The sequence below is a fragment of the Chiloscyllium plagiosum genome, unplaced genomic scaffold, assembly GCF_037043375.1.
Source record: "Chiloscyllium plagiosum isolate Xiang-an unplaced genomic scaffold, Cpla_swu_hap1 HiC_scaffold_4, whole genome shotgun sequence".
In the NCBI taxonomy this organism is placed as follows: Eukaryota; Metazoa; Chordata; class Chondrichthyes; order Orectolobiformes; family Hemiscylliidae; genus Chiloscyllium; species Chiloscyllium plagiosum.
The window spans coordinates 1,255,985-1,273,513 of NW_028270142.1; the positions used below are offsets into that span (position 1 = coordinate 1,255,985).

The 17,529-nt window shown below is 40.9% G+C and overlaps 1 protein-coding gene across 4 annotated transcripts in view; it reads right to left on the bottom strand.

Moving 5' to 3' along the window:
- Positions 1-17,529, bottom strand: part of tox (thymocyte selection-associated high mobility group box) — a 640,302-nt gene that overhangs the window by 111,139 nt on the left and 511,634 nt on the right. For all 4 annotated transcript variants that reach the window (XM_087985898.1, XM_087985897.1, XM_087985896.1 and 1 more), the window contains one exon: positions 3,993-4,235. In XM_087985898.1, the coding sequence (XP_087842024.1) occupies positions 3,993-4,235 (243 nt within the window). The remainder of the gene's footprint in view (positions 1-3,992; positions 4,236-17,529) is intronic.

A 17,529-nucleotide genomic window follows, 5' to 3' on the forward strand; every position in this document is an offset into this window, starting at 1 on the left:
ATGTGTATGTGTGTGTATGTGTGTGTATGTATGTGTGTGTGTTTGTATGTGAAGGTGTGGGGGAGGTGTGTGTGTGGGAGTGTGTGTGTGTGGGTGTGTGAGTGACTGTGTGCGTGTGTATATGTGTGTGTGTATGTGTATGTGTGTGTGAGTGAGTGTGTGTGTGTGCGTGTATAAATGTGTGTGTGCATATGTGTGTATGTATATGGGAGTGGGTGTGCGTGTATGTGTATGTGGCTGTGTGAGTGAGTGTGTATGTGTGCATGTGTATATATGTATGTGTATGTGTGTGTGCATGTGTGTGTATGTGTGGGGGAGGTGTGTTTGAGTATGTGTGTGTATGTGCGTGTATGTGTGGGAGTATGTGTATGTGTGTGTCTGCGTATGTGTGTATGTGTGTATGTGTGTGTGTGAGTGTGTGTGTGTATGTGTTTGTGCATGTGTGTCAGTGTGTGTGTGTCTATGTGTGTGTGTGGGCATGTATGTGTGTATGTGTGGGGGAGGTGTGTCTGTATGTGTGTGTGAGTGTGTGCATATGTGTGAGTGTATGTGTTTGTGCATATGTGTGAGTGTGCGTGTGTGTATGTGTGTGTGTGTGCATGTGTGTGTATATGTGTGGAAGAGGTGTGTGTATGTGTGAGTATGTGTGTAGGTGTGTGTGAGTGTGTGTGTATATGTGTGTGGGGGTATGTGGAGTGTGTGTGTATGTTTGTGTATGCGTGGGAATGTGTGTGGTGGGAGTGTGTGTGTATATATGTGTGTGTGTATGTGTGTCTGTGTGTGTGCATGTGTGTGTATGTGGGTGTGTGAGTGAGTGTGTGTATATGTGTATGTGTGTATGTGTGTGTATGTGTATGTGTGAGTGCGAGTGTAAGTGTGTGTGGGTGTGTGTGGGGGAGGTGTGTGTGTGAGTGTATGTGTGTGTGTATGTGTGTGGCGGGTGTGGAGTGTGTGTGTATGTTTGTGTTTGTGTGGGAGTGTGTGTGTTTGGGAGTGTGTGTGTATATATGTGTGTGTATGTGTGTGTGTATATGTGTGTGTGCATGTGTGTGTTTGTGAATGTATATATGTGTGTGTATGTGTGTGTGTGAGAGGGTGTGTGTATCTGTATGTGGGTGTGTGTATGTGTGTGTGGGTATGTATGTGAGTGTGTGTGTGTACGTGTGTGTGAGTGTGTGTGTGTTTGTGTGTGTATGTGTGTGTATGTGTGAGTGTGTGTGTGTATGTATGTGTATGTGTGTGTGTGAGTGTGTGTGTGGAGTGTGTGTATATGTATGTGTGTGTGAGAATGTATGTGTGTATGTGTGTGTGAGAGTGTGTGTGTGTGCATGTGTATGTTTGTGTGTGGGTGTGTGTGTGTGGGTGTGAGAGAGTGTGAGTGAGTGTGTGTGTGAGAGAGAGAGTGGGTGTATGTGTGTGTGAGAGAGTGGGTGCGTGTGTGAGAGAGTGGGCGTGTGTGTGAGAGAAAGTGGGTGTGTGTGTGTGTGAGAGAGTGGGAGTGTGTGTGAGAGAGAGAGTGTGTGTGAGAGATTGGGTATGTGTGTGAGAGAGACTGGGTGTGTGTGTGTGAGAGAGTGTGCGTGTGTGTGTGAAAGAGAGTGTGTGTGTGTATGTGTGTGTGAGAGAGAGTGGGTGTGTGTATGTGTGTGTGTGTGAGAGAGAGTGGGTGTGTGAGAGAGAGAGAGTGTGTGTGTATGTGTGTGTGTATGTGAGAGAGTGTGTGTGTGTGAGAGAGAGTGGGTGTGTGTGTGAGAGAGAGTGTATGTGTGTGTGAGAGAGAGTGTGTGTGTGTGAGAAGAGAGAGTGGGTGTGTGTGTGTGAGAGAGTGGGTGTGTGTGTGAGAGAGAGAGTGGGTGTGTGTGTGTGAGAGAGAGAGTGGGTGTGTGTGTGTGAGAGAGAGTGTGTGCGTGTGAGAGAGAGTATGTGTGTGTGAGAGAGAGAGAGTGGGTGTGTGTATGTGAGAGAGAGGGTGGGTGTGTGTGTGAGAGAGAGTGAGTGTGTGTGTGTGAGAGAGAGTATGTGTGTGTGAGAGAGAGAGTGTGTGTGTGTGAGAGGGAGTGGGTGTGTGTGTGTGAGAAAGTGGGGGTGTGTGTGAGAGAGTGTGGGTATGTGTGTGTGTATGTGAGAGAGTGTGTGTGTGAGAGAGTGTTGTGTGTGTATCTGTGTGTGAGAGAGAGTGTGTGTGTGTGAGAGCGGGTGTGTTTGTGTGTGTGTGTGAGAGCGGGTGTGTTTGTGTGTGTGTGTGAGAGAGTGTGTGTGTGTGTGTGAGAGAGTGAGTGTGTGTGAGAGAGAGTGGGTGTGAGTGTGTGTGTGTGAGAGAGAGTGGGTATGTGTGTGTATGTGTGTGTGAGAGAGAGTGGGTGTGTGTGTGAGAGAGAGTGTGTGTGTGTGTGTGAGAGAGAGAGTGGGGGTGTGTGTGTGAGAGAGAGAGAGTGTGTGTGTGAGAGAGAGTGTGTGTGTGAGTGTGTGTGAGAGAGAGTGGGTGTGTGTATGTGTGTGTGTGTGAGAGAGAGTGTGTGTGCGTGTGAGAGAGTGGGTGTGTGTATGTGTGTGTGTGAGAGAGAGTGGGTGTGTGTATGTGCGTGTGTGAGAGAGAGTGGGTGTGTGTGTGTGTGAGAGAGAGTGTGTGTGTGTGTGAGAGTGTGGGTGTGTGTATGTGTGTGCGTGTGAGAGAGAGTGGGTGTGTGTATGTGCGTGTGTGAGAGAGAGTGGGTGTGTGTGTGTGAGAGAGAGTGTGCGTGTGTGTGAGAGAGAGTGGGTGTGTGTGTGTGAGAGAGAGTGTGCGTGTGTGTGAGAGAGAGTGGGTGTGTGTGTGTGAGAGAGAGTGGGTGTGTATGTGTGTGTGTGTGAGAGAGAGAGTGGGGGTGAGTGTGTGTGTGTGTGTGAGAGTGTGTGTGTGTGTGTGTGTGAGAGAGAGTGGGTGTGAGTGTGTGTGTGAGTGTGTGTGTGTGTGAGTGGGTGTGAGTGTGTGTGTGGGTGTGAGTGTGTGTGTGTGTGTGTGAGAGAGAGTGGGTGTGTGTGTGAGAGTGTGTGTGAGTGTGTGTGTGTGAGAGTGTGTGTGTGTGTGTGTGAGAGAGAATGGGTGTGTGTGTGTGTGTGAGAGAGAGAGTGGGTGTGAGTGTGTGTGTATGTGAGAGAGAGTGTGTGTGTTTGTGAGAGTGTGTGTGTGTGTGTGTTTGGAGATTCACCCCCCCCCCCCCAAAGGCAGCAGCAGTCTCAGAATTGATGTCCAGTCTAGCTATCCCGGAGATGTGGGGGGAGGATGGAAGGCGGGGGCACGGACAGTGGAGCAGAATGTGGGTGGGGTTGGACAGGGGTCAGGGTTGGATGGAATGGGGGGGGGAATGGGATGAGGGTGTGGTTGAATGGGGTTTGGGGTGTGCATGGTGGGGGTAGAGGTGGGGACGTATGTGGGGTGGGGGTGGTGGTGGATGGGGGTGGGGTTGGGGGCGGGAGTGGATGGGGGTGGAGGTGGGGACAGGGTTGGTGGGGTGGGGGTTGGAGGGGGCAGCGATTTATTGACTAATATCAGGTGCATCTCTCTAAGCTAAGCACTGATAAACTGTATTTCAGTTTCCATTGCCAGGAATGTTTAATTATTTTTGGTTTTACAAAATACCTTAAAACAAATAATTACAATTTGAGTTGCCAACAGTGTATAAGCATGGTATCCCTTTGTTTACTATTTTTAGAGAGATTAATTAGCTATGTCCGCACATGAATAAATATTGAAAACAATAAATTTTGGCTGAATTGTTTTAAGGTTCATATTTGCTCATAACACATTTATTAAGTTCGAAGAAAAATAAGATATCAATTTAGCAATTACTGCATGACCTCTTAAAGATGCTCAAAATTGTGAAAAATTACAAGCATATTAAAACAAATTTGAAATCACATATATCACTATAAACATTAAGATTTAAATTATCAATTACTTAGAGAAACTCTGACAAGCTGTTTGACCAAAAAGTAACAAATGAATTACCTACCACAGACAGACAGTTTGAAAGCAGAGCTCCATCTTGGTTTAACATATTGGACACTGTTATTGCAGGAAGATTCATGTTCTGTGGATTGAATTGAAGGAGCCCATTCTGAGGCATTGAGTGGCAGATTGAATGGTAACTGGATTCTGGGTCAGCCAAGTGAAGAAGTGAATGATCTGGCATTGTAGGAGGAGTAATAGGAGGGATATCCAGATCCTCATCTCCGATGTTTGGGACTGGATAAGACTGTGGAATAAAATGGCATTTTAATAGGAATGTTATGGATAATTGTACATTCTAAAGAAACAAGGTAAAAACAATGACTGCAGATGCTGGAAACCAGATTCTGGATTAGTGGTGCAGGAAGAGCACAGCAGTTCAGGCAGCATCCAAGGAGCTTTGAAATCGACATTTCAGGCAAAAGCCCTTCATCAGGAATATGAAGAATCCATTCTAAAGAAACCATGGGTCCCTCTAGCAAAAAGGAATACTCGCTATAACATTGCCAATTTGGTGATTGTAACTCATTATGCTGTTTCAAACTTATAGTATTGACAAATACTAACAAGCAGAATTTACCACTTTCTTTTAGACAGTCATAAATACTTAACTCAGACAGCACCAGAGACTGAATGTCACATTTGATACATCCAGACCTGCCCAGCTCTTGCCAAATCAAACAATTCTGGAATTCTGATTTAAGAGCTAAAGTAACAGTTTGAATCCAAATTTGAAAATTTATGGCAATAATTATTTTCTTTGAAATAAAATATGCTAATTATAGTTTATTTCAAGTCACTGAGAATTAGAATAAATGTTCAAAATGTGATTAAAACTATTCTTGGTGGTAGCAAAAATATGCACTGACAAGGCTGGAGAGTGTATAATTCAAATAAACATCATTTTGTAAAGAAGCATGAAATGTATGCAAAATAATTAATGTCTGCTGAATAGGAATTTTCTCTTTCTCTCTGAGTTAATGAACTAGGCAGCTGGGAAGTCCTTCAGATGTGTGCCAGTATTAAAAGAAAATGTCTATCGTATCCCATCTTTTAGAAACATTTCAAAACACTTCACATGGAACGATTTATTTTGGTGTATAGATGCAACATTAGTCAATGGAGTAACCAAAAAACAAGACGGGCAACAGTCACCAGGGTTCAATTTCACCCTCAGGTGACTGTGTGGAGTTTGCACATTCTCCCCGTGTCTGCGTAGGTTTCCTCCAGGTGGTCTGGTTTTTCCCACAGTACAAAGATGTGCAAGTTGGGTGGATTGGCCAGGCTAAATTGTCTATAGTGTTCAGGGATGTGTAGATTAAGTGCATTAGCCATGGGAAATGCAGAGGGTAGGGGGATAGGTCTGGGCATGAGGCTTTTCAGAGGGTCGATGTGGACTTGTTGGGCCGAATGGTCTGTTTCCACACTATATGGATTCTGTGCATTATAAGTCAGGCCAGTATGAACTGATATACAGGATACTGTCTCTAGTTTCTTTGAGAAACCCACATGTATAGGAGCCAAAGTAACGAAGACCAAAGAGGCTTATCCAAGGGGCATATTTGGCAGCCCCTCCAATGGATGAGTTTGGGTAAAAACGTTCATTAAAATTTCAAATCTGAACCATACATCTCCTCTACCCCCTTCACTTCTAACAGAATCTTTTGAGGAAAGATTAGAGAAACTTGGACTTTCCAGTTGTGAAATCAATATTGAGAGATGATGTTGTAGCAGCGTTTAAACTAATACACTGAGTGAGGAGGAAGGTAAATCTAAAAAGGTAAATGTAAATATCAGCTCTTTCACTTGTACCACTGGCCAGATGATACCATTTTGCGGTTGTTTCTTTAGGTTACTGTACTTAGCTTTTAGCTATTTAAGCAGAGCCCTGTAGTGATGCCTGAATTGAAAACTTTTATTTTCGGATTGCAATATCTGAGCTCTTTATTAGCATTGGGTATTTTCATGAGCTCTTTTTGTGTCAATACTCTGCATTTTTTGAACTTTGGAATGTCAATGTTGTGCCTGAGCCCATCTGACAATGATTAGATCCAATTACAAATTGCAGGCACCTTGACTTATTCTACAGCAGGCAGGATCGAATTACACATTCCAGATGGTGTTGGAGGGTCTGATCTTTGCAAACATTATCTGATGTTAATATTGAGAAGAAGCCTCCACCTTCCACCCTGTGATTCAGGTTTCTGTTTACTTTTGGCTTTCTATGTGGTTTCACTTAATTTATTGCAAGTGATAAATCATCTTTTATTTGAGGGACATCTTTTCATTCAATTATTTGAATAACAGCGAATATTTTAAAAATTATCATTTGAAAAAGAAAAACAAAAAAAGGATCTTTGTATTTAGAATGTAAATTTGTGTGAAGAAGAGAATATAATTAAATGTTTTTAGTATTACAAACAAATTGCCTGATTATTCAATGTGAAAGTCTGTCTTGCCATTTCTTTACAGATGAAGATTTCGGAGTATTATACACATTGGGCGCAGAGCCCTACGTGGCTATCTGTTATTGGCAGATTCTCCCACAGTGGGTGCAAGTAAAGATGGACTTGTTTCTGGTGACAATTGGATCAATCCCTCTCCCCCTGTGATCTTATGAGCTGGTACATCACTCAGTCTCAGTCTCTATCTATCGCCCCCCCAGGACTAGAATGACAAGGGCAGAAAATACAAGGGAATACCACCCCCTGCAATTTCCTGTCCAGGCACTCATCGCCCTGACTTGGAAATACATCATGTTCCTTCATTTGCTCTCATCCTGGAACTCTCTCCTTAGCTGTGATACCTACACCTAATGGAGTGCAGCAGTTCAAGAAGGCAGCTCACCACCACCTTCTCAAGAGCAATTAGCAACGGGCAAAACACAGTGGCCCATCCAGTGGAGCCCACGTCCTTGATTGAATAAAGGAACTTTACCATCACATGTTGAATATATGTGGGACATTTCACCTCTAGAAATGAGACCATCGCTAGTAGTACCCAGACAAGTCAAAAGCATTGTCCCAACAAGGTCAACTCTCACCACCACATGGATGGACACTATTAGTCACTCCGTGGAAACACAACTAACATCCAAACGAGGGGCAACCCAGTGGTCTGATATAGATATAAAATGTATATGTGTATAATCTCGAGGGGCCTATCTTGCAGCTGGACCTCTGATAGATTTGATATTCCTTGACCCCATTACCACTGAAAGGGTGGCCATTCCATCTCCACCAACTGGAGAGTGGACTCCAGCAATTCAAGAAGGCAGCTCACCACCACCTTCTCAAGGACAACAAGGACTGGACAATGAATGCTGATCCAGCCAGCAATGCCCATGTCCCATGAATGAATAAAAAACCCCTCCCCTGTTCCACATGCAAGACCCAGTGTATTGAATATGGTGAGCCAATCAAGGTTGATGCCATGCTTTCAGTTCTGAATGCAGTATCTCCACAGCTGCTCAATGCCCCCTGCCATTTCCATTCAGACCTGTCCCTGAGGAACAGAGGATCCTAACCCTTGCAGCCTGGAGGAGAGCTTTCAGGAAGTGTCACTGAACCATGGGATCTCTCAAGGATTTCCTTCTGCCAATCTGACTGCATCTTTCCTTCCAGCCATCACCATCTACACCCAATGCTGGCAGCTATTTGACCAGGGCACTAACACCTTCCACAGATTCTCTGTCCATCACACCAACATGCCATCCTGCCCTCGCACACTCAGCAGCTCATCCCCATACCTCCCCATGGTTTCACTGGACATCTGCTGGAAGATCGCTTACAGCTGTCTGATTCTGTCCAACATCATGCCCCACAGTCTAAGTCAGCTAATAATACGGGCTGATCCTTCAATCAGTTGCATCAAATGGAATGCTGCAGTATTAAAGGTGCTGTATCTCAACCGAAACATTCAATCAAAACATTGTTTGCTATAATCAGTAGATATTAAGGATTGATCAATAACATTCACATTACATTGAGATTTCTTGCTTCTCAGTCAGTTTCAATTGTCACTGCCTAAATTAGATTAACTGTTCAGGAATTTCATCCCTCTCTTTATGGAATCTTGCTGTATCTAAAAATACATCCTGCTTCTATCATGATGTCACTTTCTGCTCAAAAGGTTCATCTCATTGAAGCAAGACTGGGTATAAAAGTTGTGCACAGAAAAGAATGGTCCCTTGAGCATCAGAGGCTAAGGGGTGACCTTATAGAGGTTTATAAAATCATGAGGGACATGGATAGGATACATTGACAAAGTCCTTTCCCTGTGGTGGGGGAGTCCAGAACTAGGAGGCATAGGTTTAGGGTGTGAGGGGAAAGATATAAAAGAGACCTAAGGGGCAACTTTTTCACGCAGAGGGTGGTGCATGTATGGAATGAGCTGTCAGAGAAAGTGGTATAGGCTGGTACAATTACAGCATTTAAAAGGCATCTGGGTGGGTGTATGAAGGGTCTAGAGGGATACTATTAAGCTCTTCTTTTCCTTATTGAATCTTCAACACTCTTGTAGTTAACTTTCCACAGTCCTGTTTTCCTGTTGTTCTTCAATCATTTTATCAGGGGATATTCACATCACTGGCAAGGCCAACATTCGTTGCCTATCCTCAAGTGACATCACTCTTCTTTTCTATCGTAAAATCATAGAATCTCGGGCTGGTTCACTTTTTAATTGCTTCCTCTTTTATATTCCTAAGTAATCAGCTGATATCTGTCTGCTGCTCTCAGTTTGGTGTCAATCATTACTTGTGTTACAGCATTCCACATTCCTATACCTAAAGAATCTCTTTTAAGCTCTCCTCAGTGTTTTGTGATTGTAATCTGATCAATAAAAAGCTGAACTTGTTAGGGCTTGTGTAGAATGTGCTTTAAGTGAGAGTTACAACATGATGCCCACGGTGTTCATGCACATTCAAAGGGCAAGTCATATCAAGTTCTATACAGTACTATACAGTTCTATACAGTACTATACAGTTCTATACAGTACTATACAGTACTATACAGTTCTATACAGTTGCAGGCAGGTGCACACATAGAAGCAGAAACATGTAGAATGGGCAGGCCATTGTATTAATTAGTACAATGTTGATTTGACACCCGCAGTGGGAGAAAGTGAGGTCTGCAGATGCTGGAGATCAGAGCTTAAAAATGTGTTGCTGGAAAAGCGCAGCAGGTCAGGCAGTATCAAAGGAGCAGGAGAATCGACGTTTCGGGATGACACCCTCTTCAGGAATGACACCCGCAGTACCATTTTGGAGTTTAATATGTCAGCCAATAATGATCTCTTTCAATCTTTCAAACAAGTTATTTAAAGGGATCATTAACCACTTTTAGGTTAATCACTGTTTGATCTTTTTCTGGCCATTGCTTTGAACCTACAAGCGGTTGATGCTTTTCTATTTCTTTCTATTCACAGAAATTTAAAGGGAGTGATGTGGCTGAAGGACATGTCTGTGTCTTCTAGGATTCTGTACAGAACTGCTGTTACAGATTAGCGAGTTTTGAGAAGATTTGTAGCTCAGGTTGGGGTTTTGGACGTAGGTCTGCTCGCTGAGCTTGAAGGTTCATTTCCAGATGTTTCGTCACCATACTAGGTAACATCTTCAGTGAGCCTCAGGTGAAGCACTGCTGAAAATTCCTGCTTTCTATTTATATGTTTGGGGTTTTTGGGTTGGTGATGTCATTTCCTGTGGTGAAGTCATTTCCTGTTCTTTTTCTCAGGGGTGGTAGATGAGGTCTAACTCGATGTGTTTGTTGATAGCGTTCCGGTTGGAATGCCATGCTTCTAGGAATTCTCGTGCATGTCTTTGTTTGGCTTGTCCTAGGATGGATGTGTTGTCCCAGTCGAAGTGGTGTCCTTCCTCATCCGTATATAATGATACTAGTGAGTGAGGGTCATGTCGTTTTGTGGCTAGTTGATGTTCATGTATCCTGGTGGCTAGTTTTCTGCCTGTTTGTCCAATGTAGTGTTTGTTACAGTCCTTGCATGGTATTTTGTAAATAACATTAGTTTTGCTCATTGTCTGTATAGAGTATTTCAAGCTCATTAGCTGCTGTTTTAGTGTGTTGGTGGGTTTGTGGGCTACCATGATGCTAAGGGGTCTGAGTAGTCTGGCTGTAGGACAAGCTGCTGGAAGATGGAGAAGGACAAAGAGAAGATGGAACCTGACAGTACGAGGACATACCTACCCTGCATGTTGAAGGAGTAATTCACCTTTATCACCTCACAAGAAGCAGCACATGGGAAAAGTGTAGTTTCCAGTAAGGACACTCCCATTGAAATCGGTCACCTGATATAACCACAATGTTAGCGAGGACACTGTTAGTGGCCATGGGAGCTAGCACTGTGATACACTTCTGTGCATCTGGAAGGTTCCAACATATTGAACCTGAAATGTTAATTCTAAAGAAGAGTCACTGGACTCGAAATGTTAACTCTGTTTCTCTCCACAGATACTATCAGACCTGCTCAGTTTCACTTGCACTTTTTGTTTTTAACTTCAGATTTCCAGCAGTATTTTGGTTTTTTATTTTATGTAACGGAAAGCACTTTGTTATTCAGGGTCAAATAGAGGTAAACACGTGTAATCTAATGGCCCTTTCAGTGTAATCTAATGGCCATTTCAGTGTAATCTAATGGCCCTTTCAGTGTAATCTAATGGCCATTTCAGTGTAATCTAATGGCCATTTCAGTGTAATCTAATGGCCATTTCAGTGTAATCTAATGGCCATTTCAGAGTAATCTAATGGCCATTTCAGAGTAATCTAATGGCCATTTCAGTGTAATCTAATGGCCATTTCAGTGTATTCTAATGGCCATTTCAGAGTAATCTAATGGCCATTTCAGTGTAATCTAATGGCCATTTCAGTGTATTCTAATGGTCATTTCAGAGTAATCTAATGGCCATTTCAGAGTAATCTAATGGCCATTTCAGTGTATTCTAATGGTCATTTCAGTGTAATCTAATGGCCATTTCAGTGTAATCTAATGGCCATTTCAGAGTAATCTAATGGCCATTTCAGTGTAATCTAATGGCCATTTCAGAGTAATCTAATAGCCCTTTCAGAGTAATCTAATGGCCATTTCAGAGTAATCTAATGGCCATTTCAGTGTAATCTAATGGCCATTTCAGTGTATTCTAATGGCCATTTCAGTGTAATCTAATGGCCATTTCAGAGTAATCTAATAGCCCTTTCAGAGTAATCTAATGGCCATTTCAGAGTAATCTAATGGCCATTTCAGAGTAATCTAATGGCCATTTCAGTGTATTCTAATGGCCATTTCAGAGTAATCTAATAGCCCTTTCAGAGTAATCTAATGGCCATTTCAGAGTAATCTAATGGCCATTTCAGTGTAATCTAATGGCCATTTCAGTGCAATCTAATGGCCATTTCAGTGTAATCTAATGGCCATTTCAGTGTATTCTAATGGTCATTTCAGAGTAATCTAATGGCCATTTCAGAGTAATCTAATGGCCATTTCAGTGTAATTTAATGGCCATTTCAGTGTATTCTAATGGCCATTTCAGAGTAATCTAATGGCCATTTCAGAGTAATTTAATGGCCATTTCAGTGTAATCTAATGGCCATTTCAGTGTATTCTAATGGTCATTTCAGAGTAATCTAATGGCCATTTCAGTGTAATCTAATGGCCATTTCAGTGTAATCTAATGGCCATTTCAGAGTAATCTAATGGCCATTTCAGTGTAATCTAATGGCCATTTCAGTGTAATCTAATGGCCATTTCAGTGTATTCTAATGGTCATTTCAGAGTAATCTAATGGCCATTTCAGTGTAATCTAATGGCCATTTCAGTGTATTCTAATGGTCATTTCAGAGTAATCTAATGGCCATTTCAGAGTAATCTAATGGCCATTTCAGTGTAATCTAATGGCCATTTCAGAGTAATCTAATGGCCATTTCAGTGTAATCTAATGGCCATTTCAGAGTATTCTAATGGCCATTTCAGTGTATTCTAATGGCCATTTCAGTGCAATCTAATGGCCATTTCAGTGTAATCTAATGGCCATTTCAGAGTAATCTAATGGCCATTTCAGAGTAATCTAATGGCCATTTCAGTGTATTCTAATGGCCATTTCAGAGTAATCTAATGGCCATTTCAGTGTAATCTAATGGCCCTTTCAGTGTAATCTAATGGCCATTTCAGAGTAATCTAATGGCCATTTCAGTGTATTCTAATGGCCATTTCAGAGTAATCTAATGGCCATTTCAGAGTAATCTAATGGCCATTTCAGTGTAATCTAATGGCCATTTCAGAGTAATCTAATGGCCATTTCAGTGTAATCTAATGGTCATTTCAGAGTAATCTAATGGCCATTTCAGTGTATTCTAATGGTCATTTCAGAGTAATCTAATGGCCATTTCAGAGTAATCTAATGGCCATTTCAGTGTATTCTAATGGCCATTTCAGTGTAATCTAATGGCCATTTCAGAGTAATCTAATGGCCATTTCAGTGTATTCTAATGGCCATTTCAGTGTATTCTAATGGTCATTTCAGAGTAATCTAATGGCCATTTCAGAGTAATCTAATGGCCATTTCAGTGTAATCTAATGGCCATTTCAGAGTAATCTAATGGCCATTTCAGAGTAATCTAATGGCCATTTCAGAGTAATCTAATGGCCATTTCAGTGTATTCTAATGGCCATTTCAGTGCAATCTAATGGCCATTTCAGTGTAATCTAATGGCCATTTCAAAGTAATCTAATGGCCATTTCAGTGTAATCTAATGGCCCTTTCAGAGTAATCTAATGGCCATTTCAGAGTAATCTAATGGCCATTTCAATGTAATCTAATGGCCCTTTCAGAGTAATCTAATGGCCATTTCAGTGTAATCTAATGGCCATTTCAGAGTAATCTAATGGCCATTTCAGTGTAATCTAATGGCCATTTCAGAGTAATCTAATGGCCATTTCAGTGTAATCTAATGGCCATTTCAGAGTAATCTAATGGCCATTTCAGTGTAATCTAATGGCCCTTTCAGAATAATCTAATGGCCATTTCAGTGTAATCTAATGGCCATTTCAGAGTAATCTAATGGCCATTTCAGAGTAATCTAATGGCCATTTCAGTGTATTCTAATGGCCATTTCAGAGTAATCTAATGGCCATTTCAGTGTAATCTAATGGCCATTTCAGTGTAATCTAATGGCCATTTCAGAGTAATCTAATGGCCATTTCAGTGTAATCTAATGGCCATTTCAGTGTAATCTAATGGCCATTTCAGAGTAATCTAATGGTCATTTCAGAGTAATCTAATGGCCATTTCAGTGTAATCTAATGGCCATTTCAGTGTAATCTAATGGCCATTTCAGAGTAATCTAATGGCCCTTTCAGAGTAATCTAATGGCCATTTCAGAGTAATCTAATGGCCATTTCAGTGTAATCTAATGGCCATTTCAGTGCAATCTAATGGCCATTTCAGTGTAATCTAATGGCCATTTCAGAGTAATCTAATGGCCATTTCAGTGTAATCTAATGGCCATTTCAGAGTAATCTAATGGCCATTTCAGTGTAATCTAATGGCCCTTTCAGAATAATCTAATGGCCATTTCAGTGTAATCTAATGGCCATTTCAGAGTAATCTAATGGCCATTTCAGAGTAATCTAATGGCCATTTCAGTGTAATCTAATGGCCATTTCAGTGTAATCTAATGGCCCTTTCAGTGTAATCTAATGGCCATTTCAGTGTAATCTAATAGCCCTTTCAGAATAATCTAATGGCCATTTCAGTGTAATCTAATGGCCCTTTCAGAGGAGGGACTACACACTGACCAAGTCTGGGAACTGAACATTCAAGATATTCAAAATTTCGGAAAGATAGACCCGAAGGAAGATGAGGCAGTACAGCAGAATTCCCAAAGGGTGAAATTAGTGTGTTAGTGAGAGAGGATCTGTTAACAGAAGTTCTGGACTCAATCTGGTTGGAGCTAAGAAACAGCAAAGAGCAATAAACATTTATGTGAGTAGTGACACCACTAAGCTGTAGTAGAAATGTAGGGCATTTTAAATCTAGAAATTAGAGGTGTATGTAACAAGGACAATACCATCATCATGGGAGATTTGAATTTAAATTTGGATTGGGTAACCCTAATTTGCTCTAATGCTGTTACGGACAATTTCCAGGAATGTATACAGCATGGTTTTCCAGAACATACTGTTGTGGAACCAACTAGAGAACAGGTAATTTTAAATCTAGTATAATGTAAGTGTAAGAACGCTTTCAGAATTTCACTATAAAGGAGCCTTTGTTAATGAGTCACCATAACATGATGGAGTTTGCAATGAGGTGTGAAAATGATGCTGTTCTTCAATCTAACCAAAGGAAACTGCAAAAGTATGAAGGGGAGATTATTTGGGTAGATTGGGGAACTACACTAAGCCAGGCAATGGCTAGCATTTAAAGAATAATTATTTCAAAAATTTATATTCGCTTGACGGACCAAAACACAACAGGAAAGCGAGTCAACCATGGCTAACAAAAGACATTAAAGATTGCATGAGTTCAAAGTCATCAAAAAAGTAATAACTATGAAGATTGGGAACATTTCAGAATTCATCAAAGAAGGACCAAGAATCTTAGAATCTTTACAGCATGGAAGCAGGTCCATTCAGCCCACACTGACCCTCCCACCCAATCCCTACATTTCCCATGGTCAAACCTGCACATCTTTGGGAGGAAACCCACAGAGAATGTGCAAACTCCACAAAGCCAAGCACCTGAGGCTGGAATTGAACTCTGGCCCCTAGTGCTGTGAGGTAGCAGTGCTAACCACTGAGTCACTCTGAAACTGAAGAAAGTGAAACATATAAACATTTTTTTAAAAACCCAAAGAACTGTGGATGCTAGAAATTAGAAACAAAACCAGACATTGCGAGAGAAACCTCAGAGCATATGTGCAGAGAAAGCAGAGCTAGCATTTGGGATCCAGTGACCCTCCTTTAGAACTTAAGAAGAGTCACCAGACCTGAAATGTTAACTCTGCTTTCTCTCTACATTTAAACATAAAAGCTTTTATAATGTATGTAAAAAGGAAAAAAAAAAGATAAAGAAAGACTTTAGGAGCACAATGGCTCATTGCTATTGCTGGAATTTTGTCAGGGTGTCTTTGTTTGGCTTGTCCTAGGATGGATGTGTTGTCCCAGTTGAAGTGGTGTCCTTCATCATCTGTATGAAAGGATGCTAGTGAGAGATGGTCATGTCGTTTTGTGGCTAGTTGATGTTCATGTATCCTGGTGGCTAGTCTTCTGCCTGTTTGTCTAATGTAGTGTTTGTTACAGTTCTTGCACGGTATTTTGTAAATGACACTAGTTTTGCTTGTTGTCTGTACGGGGTCTTTCAAGTTCATTAGCTGCTGTTTTAGTGTGTTGGTGGGTTTGCCATTTTAATTCTATGCCCCGCTCTTATTTGACCTCTGAGTTTATGGCCTCCTAACCTTTCAAATGAACTTCAAAGTAAGTATAAGGAAGAAGATCATCAGCTGCTGGTTGGATATTTTACAGCCTTCCAGACTTAACTTGAATTCAAGAATATTTGAGGAGGAGTTTTTTGAACAAGTGGTATTCTAATGGAAGAGTTAGTGCAGAGTATGATGGTGGAAGAGTGTGTTTGAATGAAGCAGAATAATGGTCAATGGGTCTCAATGATGTGATATTGAAGGGTGTATTGGAGCTGTCAACTGCTCAGAGTGCTCATGTGGGAGTGAAATGAATGTTGTGAGGTGCTGCTGAAAGGGAGGACAGATGAAGAGCTGTAGCCTATAAGATTACACTGAACCCAGCATCAAGTCATGATGCTGCTGCAACTGGCCTTCTGTCCAGGCTTGCTGCACAACTGATTTGCTAATGCTCCTGCAGCCTCTTCAGAACTGTGTCTTCCTCCTGATCCTTACCTTCTCCACCACATCCTTCAGTGAGTCAGGAGAAAATGTAGGAGTGGCTGCCTGATTCATTCCTGCCTACAGAATCTACACACAATCTACAAATCTTCTCACAAACTTTGAGAATCTATACAGTTGCAAAGAACCTAACGCTAAAAAATACAACTTCCCTTTTCAAGTTTCTTTAAATAGATTGAAAGTAGCAGCCGACATGTTCAAATCAGGAATTTTATACAGCTGAGGCACTGAGTTAAACTTACAAATCATGCTACAAATTCAGAGGATTTGTCGTTCTTCCCACCTACTGCCTGCAGAATGTCCATTCTGCGTTAAGATCAGTTGCATTACATCAGGTATTTGATCTATTTTATCTGATGCTTTAATCGTTGCTATCATTTTTGAAGCATTATCACTGAGGTGCCTGACTAAACTCTGATATACATCATTTATTGGTTAGGTAATTACAGTGATTTGCAGAATTACATTACAGCAGCAAGCTTCTACAAAAAGGAATAAAATAGAGCACATAGAATAATCCTGTGATAGACATCCAATGAAAGAATATTTAAATGGTATATCTGAACCTCAACTTTAAGGATTAAATAAAATACTATGTTAAACAAATATTAAAAACAGAAGGCCATGTCATATATTTGAGCAGACCAGGTTTATGAGTATGAATTGTTTCAAATAATGCTGGCAAACATGAGAGAGGAGAATTAGAATATCAGGTTGGGTATTAAAGGGAGATATACATAAGCTTTGATATTTTCTAATTAACCTGCTCAGAGATGCTATTACACTCCTCTGGAGCAGGTGGGACTTGAACCTGGACCTCCTAGTCCAGGGGTAAGGACACTAGCACTGTACCACAAGAGGGTCCAAGCTGCCATATCTATAGCATATAATCTAATACATTTCACATGGTATTTCATGGTCACATGCTAAAGCAAACACAGGCATCTAACCCGAAGGTAAATATACAAAATGGGAGATACAGCAGACACACATACATAAATGTTAAAGATTTAAATTAAACTGAAATATAATTTTAAAATCAATTTGAGCCATTTACTTAAAAATACACATTTAGGAAGGAAAGCTTTATCAAAATATATTTCAAAAGACATCCTTATAAAATATGAAACAAACAGGTTACACAACAGTGCAGTTCTCAAGACACCGTGATTTAAATGATACACAACATTTAACATGACAGCTGCCTCATTAGTGTGTATTTGGATCTTGAAAATTGAATACAGTTTCAAATACTTGTTGTGCTCTGGAGCATTGTAAAAATGCCTTAACATAAAATGACATAACAGCAGTATTCTGTGAAATGATTTATAATTTGTAGCCTGAAATATGAACCTGTAATAAAATCAATTTGTAGTCATAGCTGAAACTATCAGTATTGATTGTGACATTTTCACACTGTATTATACAATAAAATTACAATGAATGGGATTTTGACATTCTCCATTTATAGAAAATAAATAATTCTGCAATTTATTTTACATTTATTTTATCAAAGCCAAAAGCAAAATTAAAGTGAAAAATTAGAAAATGAGTACATTTAAGTGGAATATAAACTGATTTTGATGATGGTATGGGGTGGGGGGTGGGGGGGGGAAG